At 51.3% G+C, this 21,029-nt stretch overlaps 2 protein-coding genes across 3 annotated transcripts; one reads left to right on the plus strand and one right to left on the minus strand.

Annotated features, from left to right (window-relative positions):
* The first annotated feature begins 1 nt into the window (after position 1).
* Positions 2-13,728, plus strand: TSNAXIP1 (translin associated factor X interacting protein 1). The gene is made up of 16 exons (XM_081107607.1): positions 2-252; positions 3,453-3,552; positions 7,410-7,525; positions 7,673-7,799; positions 9,223-9,316; positions 10,046-10,242; positions 10,636-10,771; positions 11,172-11,341; positions 11,421-11,580; positions 11,667-11,797; positions 11,959-12,087; positions 12,236-12,385; positions 12,482-12,591; positions 12,789-12,915; positions 13,027-13,133; positions 13,341-13,728. The coding sequence occupies exons 1-16, from the start codon at positions 206-208 to the stop codon at positions 13,579-13,581; spliced, it is 2,142 nt and encodes a 713-aa protein (XP_080963733.1). The 5' UTR covers positions 2-205; the 3' UTR covers positions 13,582-13,728.
* Positions 13,714-20,327, minus strand: CENPT (centromere protein T; the record flags this gene model as incomplete). 2 transcript variants are annotated; one of them, XM_081107605.1, is made up of 13 exons in its annotated part: positions 13,714-14,177; positions 14,259-14,363; positions 14,448-14,624; positions 15,209-15,299; positions 15,797-16,114; positions 17,031-17,213; positions 17,846-17,994; positions 18,192-18,240; positions 18,355-18,491; positions 18,624-18,720; positions 18,830-18,917; positions 19,037-19,127; positions 20,163-20,327. In XM_081107605.1, 13 exons carry the CDS (start codon positions 20,273-20,275, stop codon positions 14,054-14,056), a joined length of 1,722 nt encoding a protein of 573 aa, XP_080963731.1. In that variant the 3' UTR covers positions 13,714-14,053. The 2 variants fall into 2 exon arrangements, with proteins under 2 accessions (XP_080963731.1, XP_080963730.1); XM_081107604.1 differs by having other exon boundaries at positions 14,448-14,660; positions 15,788-16,114; positions 20,163-20,275.
* Between the last annotated feature and the right edge of the window lie 702 nt (positions 20,328-21,029).

Below are 21,029 nucleotides of genomic sequence, written 5' to 3' on the forward strand. Positions count from 1 at the left end.
TGATTCTGAGGGGGTCCCACTCCCGGCTCCTAGACCACTTTTGCTAGTTGGCCTTCCAACCGCGGGCAAGAGGCGCGAGGGCATGGCACAGCACTGACCCCGCTCGCGCGGCTCTGCTGCTGGGGCCTGGTCGCCATGGCGACGGGTTGTACACTACCATAGCTTCCCAGGCCGCGGGTGCTAGCTGCCGGGTTGTTGGAAGGTGATGGCCTCCTCTACGCCACAGAGATCCAGCTTGGCGACCTCGTCGAGGTAGGCGCTGGCCCGGCTGAGGGCAGAGATGAGGGCTTGAGTACAGAAAAAGGAAAGGGTACCTGATCCGGACCTCGGAACTTCCCGCCTCTGTCCATTGACTCTAGGGCTCCAGCCCCACAGGATCAGTGGTGCCGAAACAGAATCCCAATGACTTGTCAGCCCAGTGAGGACATTACTTGCTAGCAAAAGGACAGACACACTTCATCATTTGTAACAGCCAGCTTGTTTATACTGAGTGTATATTATATGACAAGTGAGTTATATACTACATTTAACCTTCACAACTCTATGAGGTAGTAATATAACCATTTTATAAATGAAGAAATAGAAGCCTAGAGAGATCATGTGTTTTACACATGTTTGTAAGTGGTGGAACTAGGATTTGAATCCAGCCATGTGGGACTGAACCCAAGCTGTTGGATAAACTGCCTCTTCACCCACGGGCTTGTGACAAAAATGCTTGTCAAATTGCTGGCTGACTCTAATCTGATCAGGTGCATTCCACAACCTCAGGGTAGCTACTGTCTGTATTTATAGGTGTAGCCTCTAAGCATTGAAAACAAAACAAAACAAAACAAACAAAAAAAAAAAACAAGCTGTTAGCCAGGAAGGACGCAAAGTATAAGGATTAAAGCAAAAACTTTGGCTAGTTTTTTTTAGATTTGGGACCTCAGAGAAGGTCCTTAAACTTCCAGACCTCTGCTTCCATATTTCAAACATGGGGATGATGCAGCCCACATCAAACACATCATTGGGGACACATAAGCAGAATAGGTGATGCTCTCATCATAGCTTTTGCATATAATAGGCATTTAGTAAGTGTTGAATGAATGTAGTTTCTCCCTTCTGTTTATTACAAAAGCAAAACACCTGATCTCACCTAAACTCTAATCCTTCAAGGTCTGGCTTCCTTGACAGAGAAAGCCTACGACAGTCGGGAAATTAAGTGCCAGTGTGATTATTTGTTCCAGAGCTAAAAATGAGTCTACAAGAACCAGACAGTAGGCTTCAGTGTTGTTACCCAGCCAGGAATGATTTAGAAAGCTGCAGCCATGTTTGGAAAGGACATGAAATAGACTCAGAAAGAGCGTCTTTGTTCCTTTTAAAGAAGCATAATGTAATTGCGAGGCTGAATTTGGTGGCAGTACAAAACATCATTCCTTCCTGTCCTGGTTCTTCGTTCACCAATATTTAATGATGTGCATTCAGCCAGGTTCACTGTTTGCCTTAGAGGCACAGTGTAGGGCGCCCTCCTCCACCTCCTCTTAGAGCAGAGTCAGAGTGATGAGGGATAGGCCAGATCTTCGTACTGTGGACATGTCAGGAGGACCCTCTAAAACCACTGGTGGTTCGTGAGGTCTGAAAGGTTGGCGACCGCTGCTTTAAAAGGGACCTTTGAATTGTGCACTTCCCTGGGGCTGGTTTCTCGTCCACATTGGCTTTCCCTTTTCATCCTCAAATCCTGGGCACAGTGGCTTGGTGGATGGAACTCAGTGCTTGAGTTCACTCAATACCAGGACATAATTACCCCCTGACAAACCCACTGCCTACCATTAGTTAAGTAACTCTGTTTTATCTACTTTAAAGTAGAAATATAGATCTCTGTTTCCTGTTTTGCCTGAGAAGTGGTGTGAAATATTTAATATAATACTAAAGGAGCTTGGGGTGGTGAACATACAATATACAGATGGTGTATTATAGAATTGTACCTCTGAAACCTATATAATTTTATTAACCAATGTCATCCCAATAAATTCAATAAAAATAAAATATTAAAGAGCATCCTAAGCTTTTTGGATAAGTATATTGTCTCTACCAGGTATTTTTAAAGTTATTATTATTTGCAAGTCTTTTTTGGACTGTTGTCTCCTTTGACATTCAAACTAATATCTGCTACATACTGAGCTTTTCCACTTGGCAGCCTCTCAGGATTTGGAGAGTTCCTCATAATTTTCTTGCTTACCTTGCTTGATGTAGGAACTCCAACAGGAACAAGAACAGGGTCTGGAAAAATTGATTAGTCTTGACAGAGAGGTATTGATTTAACCTAGTGAGCTGAGGGGTTGAGCTGCTGTATCCTGTCTCAAACCCATGAACATCTGGGCAAAACCCTTCCTTTTCCACACCAGCTGCTTGCACGACATGGTTTCCTCACACTTGTTTGGTTTAGAGACAACAGAGGACTGAAGTTTAGGGTGTCACTGCTCCGTGTAGGGCAGGGTTTCCCAAGTGGGTTCATGTTACTGCTTTCAACTTCTCTGGAGTTTGACTAGTCCTAGTCTCACTTTTATGGACAAAGACACTGAGTTTCAGAGGTTAAACCACACACCCAAGATCATCAGCTAGCAAGACAAATAAAGACACAAGTCTCTCTGGCAGCATAAACCACCCCCACCATGGACTGCGGGGATTACTTCTTTCTTTAGTTCCACCTGGATCGGCTGTTCACATGCAGCCCTCCCTGTTGACACCTAAGTGCCTGCCTCGCTTGAACAAGGATGGCTCTCCTAAGAGGCCTAGGAGTTAAAAACCTCCTTGGATCTACTTTTCTCCCATCCTGCTGTCAAAAATAACATCTGTACAGCTCCTTGCAGTTTACAGGCTATTTTTACTTATCTCTTTTGCTCTTATTTAAACTTCACAGCAATTTTATGAGATAGGAAAAGCAAGAATTATCTCCATTTCCTTTTGAGGAAACTAGGCTTAGAGAGGTTAAATGACTTGCCCAAGGGAGGTTGTGTTGGAACCACAGAGGTCAGCCCCCAGGTCCTATCAGCCAATAAGTGGAGAATTGAGACTCCAACCCTGGCTTTCAGACTCCAGACCCTGTGCTTCTTGCCCTATTACACCTGCCTTTGGTATCACACCCCCAGAGTGTGCCAGTCACATACATTAAACTGTCATCTCAGCCACAGCTGAACAGAGTGGAAGTATAGGCCCACAGGGTTCCATGGGTTCAAGGTGAGGGTATCCTACCACTGCAGGAGTTGGTGAGACTCTGATGATGAGGTTTCTGGCAATGTAGGAAAATGGTTTGGGCTCAGGACCAGGAGCTTGTTGGCAGCATCTCTGAGAATCTGGAGGCAGCACTGGGAAGACCCAGAGACTGGCTCTGAGGTTGGAGGAGGTCATGTCTTATAGATCTCTCCCCCATCAGGGCGTTGTCACCAACTGCTTTCTTCCCCTTCTCTGTGCAGAATACACCTGCAGTCTTCAAGAGTGACCGTAGATGAGAACTTACTAACAGAAACCTATGATGCCGAGAAACGCAAGCTTTCTCAGAAACGGAAGACACTGGTTAGTGGTGATGTCCTATTGGAACCCCAGATGTCAGACCCCAGATCTTACCTTTTCCCTCTTTGCAATCCAAAAACACCACCCACCTGAAACATGCCCCATCAAACAGCTTCTCCCACCAGGGGATTTCAGTTCACAGAGGCCAGGGCCACCAGGCTCTGGGGTAAGAATGTGCACACTTGCCACACCTCATCCCAGACTCCTCAGCAGAGAGAGACTCAGCCCGTGCCCATGGACACCATCACCTGCAACTCAGCATTCTGGAGTGGACCTCATTTCTTCATCCAGCCTGCCATGTGCCAGGAACTGTGCAGATCTGCCAAGGTCCTTCAGGGCTGTGACTTCTTGTCTTTATGACCCAGGTGCCTGATAAGGTACTTGAGTGGTTGGCATATGTGCTCCAGAAATGCTACAAGGAGGTGTGTGAAGACAGAAGTGAAAGGATGTCCCTCCATTGCATTGTGGGCTCGGGGTTGGAAGTAGAGACTCTATAGAAGCCTCAGAAAACTTCCTTCCTTCATTCCTGTTCTTTAAAGTTTTTATATAAATATGAATGCTGTCTTATTAAGTAATTTAGGGCTTTTGTTGATATGATCATAAGATTGTTATTTAATCAGTAACAGCCATTTTCCAAATCTCACATATTAAAAAAACACATTTGAACGAACTCATAACTCCAGCTCACAGTGGAGCACTGTGGGCTGTGTGGTGTTTTTCCTCCTGTGAGTATATTTTGTGTGGAGGATTTGGGGACACAAGGACCACACACTTTGTGAGGTTGGGGACACCCAACATGAGAACCTTGACTCCAAGGAGGTAAAGGGGGTAATGTGGACCCTTTGGGGAGACCAAGTACAGCCATGGCCCCACAAGACCCAATGACTTAGGTTTCCCACTCCCAGTTCCTCCTCAGCTGCCACCTACTCAGTGGACCTGGGGTGGGGCTCTTTGCACTCCTTATCTTCTGTGGGCGGCTGCTACTCTGGGCTCATCCACCAGGGGGCATTGTTCCTTCCTGTATTCCTCTCACCCCCAGGCCGCCCTTCCCATTTTCACCTGCAGGGGGAAGCAGAGAGCTTGTAGCACCAGGAACGTCACCTAGCTACCAGCTTGCAGAGGCCTTCCTAGCTGTTAATAACCAGGCCAAGAAGCAGCACATGCCCAGGAATCAAAGTAGGGTGGCCACGTTTTCTCCTGGCAGAAATGGCAGAACACGTGGACTGGCCTATGAAAGTATGAAAAACTTTTTTTAATTGATTTCAGAGAGAAAGGGAGAGGGAGAGAGAGACAAACATTAATGATGAGAGAGAATCATTGATCGGCTGCCTCCTGCACACCCCACACTGGGGATGGAGCCCACAACCCAGGATTGTGTCCTGACCATGACCTTTTGGTGCACTGGATGATGCTCAACTACCTGAGCCACACCCCACACCGACCAGGGCAGAGTATTCTTGACCCACGGAAAGTATGTGTAAACATATATAACCATAGAGCAACAGTTTTGTTTTTATTATGTCTTTCATCCATGCTAAATTATTGTGCTCCCTTATATATTAATTACACAATATTTACTAGTGCACCTTAAGATTGTGAAGAGTGTGACATACCATACCATTGATTCTGGAGATACAGAGATAGATCAATCCAGACTCCCCCCAGAGGCTGGAGTCCTCCCTGGGAGTTAGCAACATGACTTACTATATACTAGTCTTTCCAAAATTATTTAGGGAAAGAATGAATGATCCCAAGATAAGATAAACATGTAGAACTAATGGAATGCAAGGAAGAGCCCAAGGAGACAGTGGCATTTCCACACTCAGGAGAGTCAGGAGCCAGTTACCATTAGCAGGGAAGGACTCCTAGAACCTGGATATGCTGCGCATGAAAGGTGGGCCTGGCCTCTCCATCCCAGGAGATCCTGGCTGGGCTCAGGGCCACAGAGGGGGCTTTAATATTAAATTCAGCATTGAATTCAATAACTCCATTTTCTTTTAAATTTGAAAGTAATGTATGTGCATTGTAGAAAATTTTGGAAAATGTACAGTTCTAGACAAATAAGGATCCATAGGCCTGTCATTAGAGAATAATAATGGCTGGTAGCTTTCTGGATTATTTCCTCCATCTTTTTTTGTTTTTTCATTTTTACCTGCTTTTCCCGTGATTGCAGGCCTTAATTAACCTTTAGAGCTATAGCATTATATTTAGTATAGTTCCATGTTTAACCTCTTGGTAAACATTTCATGGCTGCTTAACAATTTTCTATTTTTAGGCACTTAGGAGCTTTCTAATTTTGTCACAGTCATAGGAAGGCTTTGAGGACCGCCCTTGTGCATGAAGCTGCTGCTCCATCTCTGTCCTCCTCTGCACTGGCTGCCTCGGCCTCCGCCAGGCTGCCCTAGGCTCCTGCTGTTTCCCTGAGAAGTTGGTGCTACCCAGGCAGTTTTTGTGTCGCCCCCCCACCACCACACACCGTCTCCCAGAGTGGACTCAGCTCTGCCCATGCACTCCTTTAAGCTTTACTGAACATCACTGACATCATCACCTCCTCCTTTAAAATGACTGGCCAGAGGCAGATGCCATTTTAGGTTTCTGCCCATCTGTTCACAGATGCCCTGAATAAATTTTCTTCATACCGTCAAAAAATAAAATATGCCCAGCCTACGTGGCTCATTGGTTGAGTGTCAATCTATGAACCAGGAGGTCACAGTTCAATTCCAGGTTGGGGCACATCCCTGGGTTGCGGGCTCCATCCCCAGTGCAGGAGGCAGCCAATCAATGGTTCTCTCTCATCATTGATGTTTGTCTCTCCATCTACCTTCCTCTCTGAAATCAATACAAATATATCTTTTTAAAAAATAATAATATAAATAAATAAATAAAATGACCACCCACCCCTGGGCCCCTGCATTGGCTTCAGTCACCACCTGCTGACTTGTGATTATCAGCTCACCTGTCACCCCAATCCAATCATACCCTCATTTTTCCTCATGTTCCTAGAACCCAGCAGGGGCTGGAAATGTGTGATGGATGACTGGATGAATTCTAGAAGTGGGCTTCACTGGGCCAGAGGTCATTTTTTCCCCTCCTATATTTTGAGTATTTCATGAAAAGTAAAACAAGCCCATATATACTACTATTTCCTCTCCCTACCCCTGCTTAAGGTTCAAAATAAGATACCACTCCTTGAGGGCACTCCCACCACCTTCCCTATCTCCTCCCCCAGGGTATACAGGCCACTCTCCTCCCAGGGTCCACAGCTCACCCTGCTGCCATCTCTGCAATCTTGTTTGTGTCAGTCCAGGCCTGAGGCTGGGCCTGCGCGCGCTCTCTCTCTCTCTCTCTCTCTCTCTCTCTCTCTCTCTCTCTCGGTCTCTTTAGCTAGACTGTGTTATGGGGGCATGGGCTGGTCCTGCCCAGTACTCACATCTGTTTTTATAGTGCAGGTATCCAATACAAACTGACATACCTTCAAAAGAGAATAGCTGACCTTTACTGAGTTCCTAGGAGGCGCCTGAATCTGTAACTCACTCTTCATGCTTTCTCATTGTGTCCTCAAATCAATACAGTGTGATGGGAACTACAACCATCCCCATTTCACAGATGCAGAAACTCACAAGTTAAGCCTGTGGTCACACAGCTAAAAAGGGGTGATCTGGTATTTAAACTAAGCCCCCTATCATTTTATGACCCACCATCATAATTATGAACTATATTAAGAGGTGTTGGGGTATCAATAAAAACATATTTAAAAAAAGATGTTGGGGGAAAATCACAAGTGGACGGAAGAGGATGGAGAGGAGCAGCAGGAAGGGAAGCAATATTGCCATAGTAACCCCACCTGTCCCTTCCTATAGACCTCTTGTCAGTCCTCCATTTGTGGCTACCTGTCCCCATGGCCCACATACGCCACTGGCCAGACCATTCTGCATAATCGAAAGCCCTGTACGGATGACTACTGGAAGAAAATAGGGTAAGCCAGGGTCAGCCAGATGGTGGATGGGCTGGTACAGACCCCATATTGGGCCCAGAGAGATAGCTCAGGGGAGTGTGCTGCCCCAGACTGAGAATGCAAGGGCCTTGTGCTGGGCCCATTACAATAGCCCACCACCCCCTGTAGTGGCTGGAAGCGGAGTACTCTGGGCACTACCAAGCCGAGGTTCCTGGAGCAGCTAGAGAACTACCTCCGCAAGGAGCTCCTCCTGCTGGATCTGAGCACGGATTCTTCCCAGGAGCTGAGGCTACAGGTCAGAGCCACAGAATTACTGTAGGGAGGGCAGGGAGAGGGGCAGGAAGAAACCTTACTCGCTAGCACTGAGCACTTGAGACCTTCAGGAGAGACCAGCCACTCCCAGTCTTTTGGGTTCCCTTTCCTGGTAAGAGAAACATGTTCTATGACAAAGCCAGTGAGCAGGAAAGGCTGCCTGTATGGAACCAAACCTCTCCTGAGGCTTGAGTTTCACCTGAGTCAGGTGCATGGGTGCTGCCTCCAGTCCCTTCAGCTGTGATCCCCAGTGCCCAGCTTGGGTCATTGGATATCAATGAATGGAGCTTGAATCCTGACAGTTTGGCAAGGAGGGGTCCTACAGCGTCCACCATTCTAGTGACAACAGCCCCAAGCTCCAGGAACTTAGCCCAGATGCATAAAGAGAAATGTAGATGCAGCCTAGATTCTGGTACGTACTAGGGAGGGAATTGCCAAATCCCTACTAAAACAGGGATGGTGATGGGGAATGCCTCACTTCTGACTTAGTCACTGATGGAAGCATTTGCTGAGCACCATCTGAGTGCCAGGTCCTGGGTGGGGCCTTATATAAGAGCTCACAGGCTGAAAGTAACTTCCCAATGGAAGCAGAAGCTTGGAGAAGCCATACGGTTATGAAGTGGTGGGGATGGGATTCAAACTCAGGGCTGATTTGGGAGCCTGTGCTCATTCCAGTATACAGTGCTGCCTCTAAAATCTTCCTGTGTGTCTAAGGGGGACGGGAAACCACACCTCTACTTGGAGGTCAGAATGCAAGGTCAGAGCCTTTGAATCTTCTCCAGCTCCCACAGGGCTATAAGATGGGGGTGGGTGGGTTCTGATGGGAGTCTAAATGAGGCACAGTGCATGGAGGCTGGCTGGCTGCCTGGAGAGCCAGATAGGGGGCTCGGGTACTGAGGCAGGAGATCCTGACCCAGGTCATCTGCCCCGTCTCAGAGACAGCACCAGGAGAGGCCTCCAGAGAGCAATTGAGAGGAACAGAGCTGCCCCTCAGCTCCCTGGCACGAGGAGAGATTTGGGTGATGCCTGGGGCCTTTACTTGAATGTGGGCCACCCAGCAGCTTCACGCTAGAATTATTCTAAGCCAAGTAAAGAAAAACTCGCCAAAACCGGTTTGGCTCAGTGGATAGAGCGTCGGCCTGCGGACTGAAAGGTCCCAGGTTCGATTCCGGTCAAGGGCATGTACCTGGGTTGCGGGCACATCCCCAGTGGGAGATGTGCAGGAGGCAGCTGATCGATGTTTCTCTCTCATCGATGTCTCTAACTCTCTATCTCTCTCCCTTCCTCTCTGTAAAAAATCAATAAAATATATTAAAAAAAAAAAAAGAAAAAAGAAAAACTCAGGCTCCACTGAGGGTGGCACCTATAGGTCAGGCAGGAGGTAACAGGTTCCTTTTTCTTACCAGCCTTACAGAGAGATTTTTGAGTTCTTCATAGAGGACTTCAAAACGTACAAGCCACTGCTCTCCTCCATCAAGAATGCATATGAGATGATGCTGGGTAAGACTGCAGCCTCCCGCCTGGGCCCAGACCGGAAGAGGCAGAGGACTCTGCAGCAGCTACTAACTGAGCCTTTTTTTGGTTTTCAGGGAGGAAGGGAGAGGTAGAGAGAGATAGAAACATCAATGATGAGAGAGAATCATTGGTTGGCTGCCTTCTGCGTGCCCCACACTGGGGACCGAGCCCACAACTTAGGCATGTGCCCTTGACTGGAATCGAACCCGGGAACCTTCAGTCCGAAGGCTGATGCTCTATCCACTGAGCCAAACTAGCGAGGGCCTAACTGAGCCTTGAGGTCATCAAGCCCTGCTTAGCCTTTTTGCTTCCACTGTCCTAAGACAGGGCAACTGGCCATCTCCTATCCTTGGGAAGCATGGAGAGGCAGTATCTGTAGGAAACAGAGCATCTTTCCCATTGAGAGTGATCTCAGGAGGGAGTGAGTGCCTCTGAGAAGTAAGAAGCCTCTCCGACCAGGCTCAGGAGCTGCTAGGCCTGGTGCAGCTGCTGGAGTAAAGGCTGTAGGGGAAAAGGGCATAGGCGAGACCCCAGTCCTCATCTGGACTCTGTCCTGGTTTAAAAGCAAGTGCAAGGTCTTAAGTAGGGGCCACAAGGCATGAGTATACTCCTAGAGTTTTCAAGGGACTTAGCCACTCACTGAGACCTTAGGATTAGTTTCTCCTGGCTGTTCTCCATGGCCCTAACGGTTCTCTCCCACCTGTCCCTGCTTAGCCCACCAGAGGGAGGAGATTCGGGCTCTGGAACCCCTGAAGGCCAAACTTGTTACAGTGAATGAGGACTGCAACGAAAGGATCCTGGCCATGAGGGCTGAAGAGAGATCCGAAATCTCTATGCTGAAGAAAGAGAAGATGGGTTTGCTAAAACTCATTGACAAAAAGAATGAGGAGAAGATCTCATTGCAGAGCGAGGTGAAAGGGAGCACTATGGTGACCAGCTCCCTGAATCCCTGCCACCCCCACCCCAGGGATGACCCTAGGCCTTGGGACTGAGGTGACTCCCTAACACCTTCCACCCTTCTGCCTGGAATGACACACTGAGCCACCACCTCCTCAGAGCTCCTGCTACCTCCACACTCTGCTTTGGCTCAGTACTAGCTCAGTGTGGCCCCAAATGCCAGCAAAGTTCTGCTCCTTAACTGCCAGACTTTTTCCACAAGAGGACACATCAGCACTTTTCTGATTCTTAAAGTGGCCACTCTTCCTCGAGCTTTCTTGTTCCCAGGCCTTGATGGGGCCACTCAGCACACATCCCATCCCCCTGTGGTGACTTAGCCCCTGACCATGCGGCCACCTTCCCAACAGGTGACCAAACTGAGGAAGAGCTTGGCTGAGGAGTACCTGCGCTACCTCACTGAGCGAGATGCCCGCAAGATCCTCATCGCAGACCTGAATGAGCTACGGTACCAGCGGGAAGATATGTCACTAGCCCAGTCCCCAGGTAAACCCAAGGTGGGGTTCTCTCCCCTGAGGAAGTGCTCACTCCCATTCATTCAGCTCTCCTCATATATGCTCAGTGTGTGCCCATTCATGATGGGAGATGTTCCTGCTGCCATCTCGGTCTATGGATCTTCTGAGCTGGACTGAGGATCAGACTCATTGTTTAAGTGGGATACAATTTCTGGCAGCTGAGGCAGCCTGCGCACAATAGACCTGGTACCCCTTGTCCTGGGTTTCTCCAAGTCCTCAGCTGTAGGCTGGTAACACTGTGGGGAAGACCCAGGGATTCCCAAGCATGGAGAGCAGAAGGACCTGGGATATGCCCCACGGGACACTCTAACCCTGACCTGGGCTATAGGCCCCAGAGCCAGGGTGATTCGAGCTGCCAGGCCTCCTGGCAGGCGTCTGGGGGGAGGACCCCGTGAAGTTAGCACTGGCTCTGAAGATGACCCGGCAAGACCTGGCCCGCACGCAGATGGAGCTCAACACCATGAAGGCCAATTTTGGAGATGTGGTGCCCAGGAGGGATTTTGAAATGCAGGAGAAGACCAACAAGGATCTGCAGGAGCAGGTGCTGGTGGGCAGGCAAGCCAGGCAGGTAGGGCAGGGTCATGCAGGTGGGTAGCAAGGACCAATCACCTTGCCCACAGCTGGAAAGCCTGAGAGATGACTATGAAGAGGTCCGCAAGGAGCATGAGATACTGCTGCAGTTGCACATGACCACACTGAAGGAACGGGACCAGTTTTACACTGAGCTGCAGGAGATCCAGGGCACCTCCACACCACGGCCTGACTGGATCAAGTGTGAAGGTAATGATGGCCACTGAAGGTAATTGGGGTTCCAAGGACTGCTCAAGTGCATGGTCCAGACTCCAGCTTCCTCTCTCCACCTGCAGATGTAGTGGCTGGGGGTCCAGAGCGCTGGCACATGCTGGCCGAGGGCAAGAACAGTGACCAGCTGGTGGATGTGCTCCTGGAGGAGATTGGCGAGGGGCTGCTCCGGGAGAAAGACTTCTTCCAGGGTCTGGTAGGGGAGCCTCAGGGCTCAAGAGACTTGTGGCTAGTCAGGATGGCCAGGCCTTGCTGCTGAGAAGACTTGAGGTTCTGGGGGAACCCTCTGGGACTCTGCCCTGCTTAAGGTTGGGGCCACAGGTGAGCTCAGCGATGGGCTGACTCTCTCTCTTCCAGGGCTATCGGGAATCTATCCTCCCCTCTTTCCTTCGGTTTGATGGCGTTGTGCAGAATAAGAAGCCAACCAAGAAGGATGTGATAAACCTCCTCAAGGATGCCTGGAAGGAACGTCTCACTGAGGAACAGGTCAGATCTCACCAGCCATCTAGTCAGGCATGGCCTCGAGTTATCCTGGGAGGGGTGTGGGGAGGATTCCATCGAGGTGCTAGGAAGCAGGGTGGAGGGCCAACTAACCATGGGACGGCTAACAAAGCAATCTTCCCCTACACTGCAGAAAGATAAGTTCTCAGATTTCTTCTTCAAATTCCTGGAGTCTCGCTTTGGGTCTGATGCCATGGACTGGGCTTACACGATTTTTGAAAATATTAAGCTCTTCCGCTCCAATGAGCTCATGCGTCAGTTCTATGAAATCTTGATGGAAAAGGTGAGCTTGGGTCTGGCCCTCCACCCTTTGTCCCCAGCATAGGCCAGCTCTGTCTTTACCCCTACAAGATGCAAGTTAGTGCTTCCCTCCCTGCAGAAGAGCGAAAGTGTATACATCAAGCAGAAGGAGACAGTAACACAGCTGCTGAAGGAGTTGACAAATGTTGACAATCAGAACGAGGGGGTACTAACCATGGAGCAGTTAAGGTAAGAGGCCAGCCAGGCCACCTCCAAGTCCTGCCTGACATCCCCGCTGGCCAGGCTCCCAGATGGGCAGGGGAAAGGGATCCTCGTGGGAAGGCCACAGCCTCAGTGCTGGCTACTTTTGAGCACTAGTGGGGCTGGCAAAAGGGTGCAGGGAGATGGATGGGCAGGCCTCAGCCAGGCCCTTGTGTCTCTCACAGCACTGTGCTCAAGACTACCTTCCCCTTAAAGAAGGAAGACAAAATTCAGGAGCTGATGGAGGCAGGGGGCTGGCATATCAACAGCAGCAATGCAGACTTGCTCAACTACCGCTCATTGTTTGTGGAGGTGGGTGGGTAAATAGGGGGGTTGGGGGTGGTATCCAGGAACTTGCCCAGCCCTGCCCTAGTTTGTTAGACTCTAGCCCATGTGCCATCATCCTGTCTTGGTCCCTCCCAGGATGAGGAAGGCCAGACTATGCCCTTTGTGCACAAGCTGTGGGACCAGTACATGTCTGAAAAGGATGAGTACCTACAGGAGCTAAAGCAAGAGCTGGGCCTGGAACTGTGAGTGACCCTGGGGCCCTCAGCCATAGACAAGTCCCACAGACTGGGCCACAAGTGGCATCTCAAGCCCCTGGGTCTCCCTGTGTACTAAGCTTGCTGCCGGGCCTTATATATATTGCTTAAGCTTGGGAGAAAGGCATCCTGAGGTCTTGGGTGTGTGAGAGGGGTGTCAAGGCCTATCTATCTCTCCCTTTTACTATGGGGCAGCCGTGAAGAGGTGACCCTACCCAAATTACGTGAGACCCTGATGATCATCGATCCCAGCCTGGACAAGCAGACCCTGAACAGCTATTTGAACCAGGCCTTCCAGGTCCCCGTGATAGAAGTGCCAGAGGAGAGTGAGGAGAATCAAGAGAACGTTGTGGCACAGGTCCGGACTGTCCTGGAACGACTTCAAATAATCGACATTAGGCGCAAGGGACCTCGGGAGCAGGAGCCTGCAAGCTAGGACCACTGTGGGCAGTTAACCCCTGACTTTTAGTATAAAATTGTTTGTCTGAACCCATGCTATTCTCTGGGTTATGCTGGGGAGTTAAGGGGAGGAGCTGGTCCCAGGATATTGATCAAAATACAACAGATTCTCTCTGTGACATTTATTTATTTGTTTATTTATTTATTCCTCACCCAAGAATCTTTTTTCCATTGATTTCTAGAGTGTGGAAGGGAGGGAGGAGGGGGAGAGAGATAAACACCAACGTGACAAAGACACATCAATTGGTTGCCTCCTGCACACGCCCCTACCGAGGCTAGGGAACCTGCAAGGGAGGTAAGTGCAAATCCTCCATGGGTCGACACTCTACTGAGAAAACCGGCCAGCGCATGACACTTTATTGATGGTGAGGCATGGTGAGGAGACCTGGAAGAGCATGTGGGGCCAAGGGGCCCCTAGTGGGGACAGGGCAGGTGTTGAAGTCTGACCACTACTGGGCAGGGAAGACGGTATTGCCACTGAATGCACAAGGGATGAGGAGCTGCCGGTACTCCAGGGGCAGGTGCTGCTCCACAAGCACATGCAGGGAGACTCGGTCAGTGACCAGGCCCTGCCTGCAGCAGAAGAGGATGGAGACAGACAGAATCAGTGTCAGCATTTCCACACACACAACCTCCCTGCATCCGCCCACTTACCGTCGCATCAGCAGCTCCAGGTCCTCCAGCCTCACAGTCTTGCGGCCAGCGTGAGCAGCAAATACATCCAGGTCATCGCAAAGACGTTGGAAATACTTGTCCAGGCTGTCAAGGTTGGGGTACAGCAGACTGAACAGACTGTTCATAATATGAGGAGCTCCTCTCCCCGCCAAAGAGTTCAGGACTCACCATTTCTCCACCATCTCAAGAGCCTTCTTCTCCATGGGCATTTTAGCATAGAAGCTAAAGAGCTTAGCATAGTGGCTCAGTCCCATCGTATAAGGATCTTGTCGGAGTCTGGGGCCAGCAGTTTGGACCCGGGTAGGAAGCCTGGCTGATAGAGGCTCCAGAGGCTCTGAAGATAAGCTGCGGGCAGGAATGAACTGCTGCCTGAAGAGGCCCCTATTCAAAGATAAACCTTGCTGGCTCCTGCTAAGACTGGGCCCTGTGCTCCTTGGCCAGCTTGGACCAACAACTCCAACCATTTGCAGGGGGGTGGGGGGGGGGATGGGGACAAGAGGCCACGTAGAGGCCTGGTCTTTCCTTGGGGCCCTGATCCTCCACCGTCTGGGAGGCTCAATGTCCCTATTTAGCCTCATCATACAAACTGGTACTTGCTCAGGCCCATGACCCTTAGGCCTTGGCATGGACATTCCCTCTTCTCAGCACATTGCTGCCTGTCTGATTCTGCTAATCCTCCTCCAGGAAACCGCTTCTGACTATATCCTGACCTGGCCACTTCCCCCTACCCAGGCTCCTCTCAGCCCCTAGAAGCAGGCACCAGGATAGATGTGCTCTCTGTGAGTACCACCCAGACCACCTAAGGGTGCTCTGCTGGTTAATCATCTGCATACCTGTAGGAAGAGGGATAACCCTGTGGTGCCCAATGCCAACCTCAGTGCCTGTCCCTTCCCAAGAGGCCCATGTGGAACAAGGTCATGGAATCTTACACTGCAGTGCTAGTCGGTGGGGCTGGCTCAAGGAACTCCAGTTGCCTGGCCTGAGGAAACTCCGGGGTGCTGGAGGCCAACTCTGGCCTTGCTGCAGAAAAAGGGCAGAGTTACAAGGGGGGCTCAGGCCTAACTATCTCACACAACCCTGAAGGCCTACAGCCTCCTTGTCCTGTTCACTGAGGGCCCCATCTAGCTCCAGCCAACCAAGCAAGGGGCACCCCAGAGTCTCCCTGGGCCAATTCTTCCTGTGCTCAGAAAGAGAACTTAGCCTGGTCGGCATGGCTCAGTGGTTGAGCATCAACCTATGAACCAGGTCATGGTTTGATTCCCAGTCAGGCATATGCCTGGGTTGTGGGCTTGATCCCCAGTGTGAGACAGCGTGCAGGAGGCAGCCCATCAGTGACTCATTGATGTTTCTGATCCCCCTCTCCCTCTCCCTTCCTCTCTGAAATCAATAAAAATGTATTTAAAAAAAAAAGAAAAGAAATAGAACCTAGATAAGGCTTTCCTCCAAGGCCAGGGGCTGAACACAACTATTACCCCACTCACCCCCTGATCCCTGCACTGGCCCCTTACCTGTCCTACCTTCAGTGTCCTTATCCCCTGAAGATGCTTCTGGCTCCTTTTCCTCAGTAGCCCCCCAGGATCCTTCTGCTTCTGCCACTTCTGAGTGTGCCTCAGGCTCTTCTGCTCTGGCAGATGCTTGTGCTCCTGCTGCTTCCTTCACTTCACTCAAGCTCATGCTTTCTTCCATTCTTTCCTCTACCTCCTCACCAACTCCACCCAATAAGGGCTCTAGTCCATCTTCTCCAGAGGTACTACTGCTGGTGTTCGGGAAGCCCATAGCAAGGGCATCAACCTCCTCTGCCTTTCTAGCCAGAAGCTGGGCTGGTTTCCCAGGACCTGAATCAAGGGGAGAGAATATAGACTAGAGAAGCAGTAGGTCAAGGCTGTAGCTTTGAAAAGGGTAAAGATGGAATAGTAAAACCTGTAGGGAGCGGTTACAGGGTTAAGCTGCGGACTGACCTGTTGGCAAAGCCACAAACAAGTCCCAGCTTAGAGGGCACAGCCCTCTTAGCATAATTAGGCTTGACCGTATGATGGACCTCCCTAGATCTCATCTGGGAAGCTAATGAGCTGTGGGAGGTGCAGCAAGCACTGCCAAAATAAGTGAAACTCACCAGAACACTGTAACTATGGTGACCACTACCTTATTTATCTCTGGCTATAAAATAAAGGCTCAGTTTGCCCTCTGGATCCCTCTCTGTGGCCTTAGCCAGGCACAGGAGATCCACCTAGACCAGGGGTGGGCAAACTTTTTGACTCGAGGGCCACAAGGGTTCTTAAACTGGACCAGAGGGCCGGAACAAAAACATGGATGGAGGGTTTGTGTGAACTAATATAAATTCAAAGTAAACATCATTACATAAAAAGGTACGGTCTTTTTTTTTCAATAGTTTTATTCATTTCAAACAGGCTGTATCCGGCCCGCGGGCCATAGTTTGCCCACGGCTGACCTAGACCCAGCTTATTCTCTTTGTCTGTCTTCTAAATCCTTCGCCGCCACCCCTTCAGGCTCACCGAACCCTTGGCTGCGCTGGTCCCGCACGAAAACCCAGCCTAGCCCTCAAGGAGAGAAGGCCAAAAGTACTGGTTTGGAGTCTCCTGGCCTAACACTGACTCTACCTTTGGATGGAGGAGAGAGCAACAGCCATAGGACTCTGACGGGCACACATACGGACCTGAGGAAGGAAAACCACCAGTACCAACACTTGCCCAAGCTTGGCTTGCCTCCAGGCCACCTGTCCCACATACTCACTGTTGTTCTGCAGCCCAGGCCCACTGCTCCGTGTCCTGCGACTGACAGTCCTCTCAGCAGAGAGAGAGGGGGAGGGGAGGGAGTGGTGCACACTGGGGGAACGGCCAATCAAAGGCTGGGAGAAAGGCTGGGTGTCCTCCAGCACGGTGTCCGTTGGCAGGGTAGCAACAGGGGTTCTGTCACCTGGAGATCAAGGACCAGATGGCACTCAATGTATTCCAGCCCCACCTGCTGCTACCCAGTCACCACAGCCTGTTCATAAGGGGGCCCCATAAGTCTATCCCAAGTAGCCCTCGGAGAAAGAAGACTACACAGCAGTCTAAGCCTTACCTCCCTAATGCAGCTCTCCCTGCTTACCTTCCTGCTCCCTAGTCTGGCACTCCCAGCTCCACTGCTTGCACCCAAACTGCTCATCCATGCCTCCACTCTCGACTTCTTACTCTGCTCCCTCTGCCTGGAACCCTCCTCTTACCCTACTGACCTTGTCTTCTGGAATCAGGTTCCCAGGTGATCCTGAAACCTGGCCCCTTTCAACCTCCCAACAAACTCTAGCCACCCCTTTCCTACCCTCAGCCTTGTAGCTCCTCGAGGACATGGGGACCGGGAAGACCCTGAGGAACGAAGACTAGGTCCCACCAAGACAAGAGAACCTTATGGAAGGAAAGCGGAAACTCCGTACACTAGCAGTCCTATTGGCCAGGCTGTTCACTGCCCTTGATCCAATAAAGACGGGAGCAACCCTGGACTCAGCAGCACCTTCTATCTGTCCTGGGGGAAAGCTTTCCCCACAGGCTGCAAGAAGGAAATCGCCTTACCTGGAAGAGCCGTGGCCACAGAAGTATCTTGCAGATCCTGCAAAAATATACCCACATCGACAGCTCGGCGTGTAAGAGGTCTGCGGGCCAAGCCAGGCCTCTGCACTGATTGTGGCAGGAGAGGCGTGGCAAAGGTCAGGTTGAGGGAGCTGGTGGGAGAGAGGAGTCACAAAGGAAAGTCAGCTACTGAGGCCTAATTCCTCATTTCTCTACCTGCCCTGGTGCTCTCATCTTCTAGAACACAGCTACCATGCTGTTAATTGGCAGTGAGCAATATGGTCAGAATCTAGTCCGCACCTTTCCCCCCAAGCCTCTCCTCCACCAACCCCCAGGAGGGCAACTGCACCTGCTGAGGGAGGAGGCACCAGTATTCCCAGGAGGCTCTGTAACAGGACCTAAAAAGAAGAAACTGTAAGTTACAGGCTCAAGCTAGCCCTCCCTCAGGCCTCCTATGCCTCTACAGAAAATAGGAGAGAGAGGGTGGCCATAGGTGTTGTCCAGGGCCTCACCTTGGGAGAGAGGCAGCCCCTGGTCCATTCCTTGCTGAAACTCTGACAATCTCAGCCTCTTCTTCCTCCTGCCAGAAGTCAACCGACCTGGAGCCAAGGTTGCAGGGGCGTTGAGCTCAGGAAGTTGCAGTTCCAGACTATAAGAATGGAACTAATCTCAGACAGGCCAGGAGGCCCACATATGGCTTTGAGGACCCCCCCCCCAAGAAGGCTTCCTTATCAGAGCTGCCTAACAGCCTAGCCCCCAAGGTGGGGAATTCATGGTGCACCTGCCAGGACTGCTTTCCCGCCTGGAGAACTGGACCCCCTGCGGTGCTGGCACTGGCTTCACCACTGACTCTGGCATGACCATGGAAGATTCCGGGGCTGTAGAAATAACAAGAAGAGGGTGGGGCTGGGAGGGCAAGCTGTCCTGAATAAGGGGATACCGTGGGACCGGTGCCTAACTCTGCCCAGCAGGCCAGCGCCCACTTACCGGTTAACAGGATATTCTCAAGCAGAGTCCGGGGTGTCTGTTCCTTCAGCTGTCCCCTGGTTTGAGTGTGGGCCAATCTGCCAATAGACTTTAGGCAAAAGCAGGTTGCCTTGGGATTCCCTCCAGGTGGGCTCAAGAGCAGAGCTAGACCTCAGGGGCCCCTGAAGGCAGCACGGCCCTACAGTGGTCAATGGTTTGGGCGCTCACCCTGGCTCTGTGGGGCTGCCGCCCGGCAGTTGTCTTTGTTTGGCTCCTCAGCCTCATAGAGAAAGGTGTTCCCAGCGGGGTTCTCTGGACCCTGTATAAAGATCAGCGGCTCTGAGAATTATGTAGTTAAAGGGGAGCTAGGCGATGCAGAGACATGCCTTCATCAGGGATCTGAGCCTGCAGACTTCTTCTCTCGGGGCCAGGGGGCCAGAAACCTCCTGTCCTTCCCACAGCCCGTTCCAAGCTCTATGCCACCAGGGTTGTGGGCGAAAGGGAGCCAGCGGGGTATGGGAAGGGGGAGAATATGACCCAGTTCAGAGACGGGGGGTAGGGAGGGGGGCGGCGGCGAGAAGGCTTCACAGACGTGACTCTGGCAGAAGCAGGGGTTAGCCACACAGACCAGAGGACTCATTGGAAGAGGATCCATTCCAGCCATGAAAATAACCACCTAAGAAAAAGATGCTTATATTTAAACTTGCTGGGGACTGACAGCAACCTCCGCGTGGATCACTCTGGCCCTCCTCTCTCCAGGACAATCCCTCTGATGCCAGAGCCACATAAATGTTCCCAAGGGCCCAGCTCGCACCTCAAGGACGCAGGCCTAACACCCGTCCCGAATGGCTTCCCACTGCCCATAAAGGAACTGCACCCTCTGCACCGTGAGGTCAGCTCGACACAGCCGCCACCCGCTGACACCCACCAAGTCAGGCCAAATCCCGGTTCCCGAGCAAAGCACCCTTCCCGCTCCCTGCCTCCCCTCCGCCCGGGGCCACCCGGGAAGCAGTGTAGGGCAGACGCCTGGACACACTCGGGGCGGGTTGGGGAGGGAGTGGCCTGGAGAACCGGGCAGGAAGCCGGCTTCCGAGCGCCCATCCTGCACTCCCAGGGGCGGACCGCCCCCAACGCGGGCACCGCTGAACGCTCGGCGGCCTGGAGGCCCGACGGGTGGGGCGCACACAGCGGACCCAAGCCCAGATAAGGGAGTGGAACCGGTTCCCCGAGCCTTGGGCTCCGCAACTCTCTGAGGCTCAGATTCCTTCTGCAGACTGTGTCAGCGCCGGACGACACCGACACCCCGCTCGCCAGGTCCTGCGGCGGCTCCTGTGCCGGGCAGCGCCTCGCATACCCGGCCCGAGTGCTCTGGCGTCGCCGCGGAGTGCGCGGGGCCTCGGTATCCAGCACGCGCCGCAGCAGCGTCCGCGTCGTAGGCTCATTGTCGGAGATGTCGCTGTCCGCCATCCTCCCTGCAGTCCGCCCGGCTCCCAACCGCTGCCGTAGCCGAGGCCGCCGCCTTCCCGCCGCCGCTTTTGAGCCTACTCTCGCGAGACTGCCGCACAGCTCCACGGGAATTGTAGTTCTAGCCTCACCGTCCAGGGGCGAGGGGCGTGTGCAAAGGTGCCGGCAGATTCTGAATTTGGAGGCAGTTTTACCAAGGAGTGATCCTGGACACGTGTGTGCAACCAGTCGAAGCCTGGTTTCCTCATCTGTAAGCTGAGGAGGATACCCACCTTACCACGGGCTTGAAATGATTCAGTGAGATAAAGTTTAACTCGGGATTTGACACTTGTTAAATCAGGCCATCAATAAATGGTGGTCACTTATTATTAGAATCTCTCTCATAACCCCTTCTCCCTCTCGGAAGGTGAGGAGAGACATTTGTAAAGACCACTCTGTCTGTAGGCTCACTATCAAAAGAGGCCAATTTGTAGGCTCCCAGGCTAGTGGGCTGTTTGTGACCCATCAGAGAAGCTTTGATCCCCAAACATGTGCAATTCTGAGATGAACTCAGCTCTCAAAAGCTCTGTCAGTGCTGGAGATTCTATTATATTTTTCACTGATTGACAGCCCACTCCCGTTTCTTAAATTTTCATGGGAACTGATGTAGAACTTGAGTTCTGAGTCTCCCATGCCGTTTTTTTGCTCCTAGATCAGGTGTATAGATAGTATCAGTTGCTTGGACAGGCATGGGCATATTTGTGCTCGTGTTAAAAAA

This window comes from Myotis nattereri (genome assembly GCF_964212035.1).
Source record: "Myotis nattereri genome assembly, chromosome: 15".
In the NCBI taxonomy this organism is placed as follows: Eukaryota; Metazoa; Chordata; class Mammalia; order Chiroptera; family Vespertilionidae; genus Myotis; species Myotis nattereri.

Excerpts from the sequence above, each read along its gene's own strand:
- TSNAXIP1 (XM_081107607.1), top strand. The coding sequence starts at position 206 with ATGGCCTCCTCTACGCCACAGAGATCCAGCTTGGCGACCTCGTCGAG. Across the intron at positions 11,342-11,420 it reads ACAAGGATCTGCAGGAGCAG|CTGGAAAGCCTGAGAGATGA; the intron begins GTGCTGGTGGGC and ends CCTTGCCCACAG. Across the intron at positions 11,581-11,666 it reads TGACTGGATCAAGTGTGAAG|ATGTAGTGGCTGGGGGTCCA; the intron begins GTAATGATGGCC and ends CTCCACCTGCAG.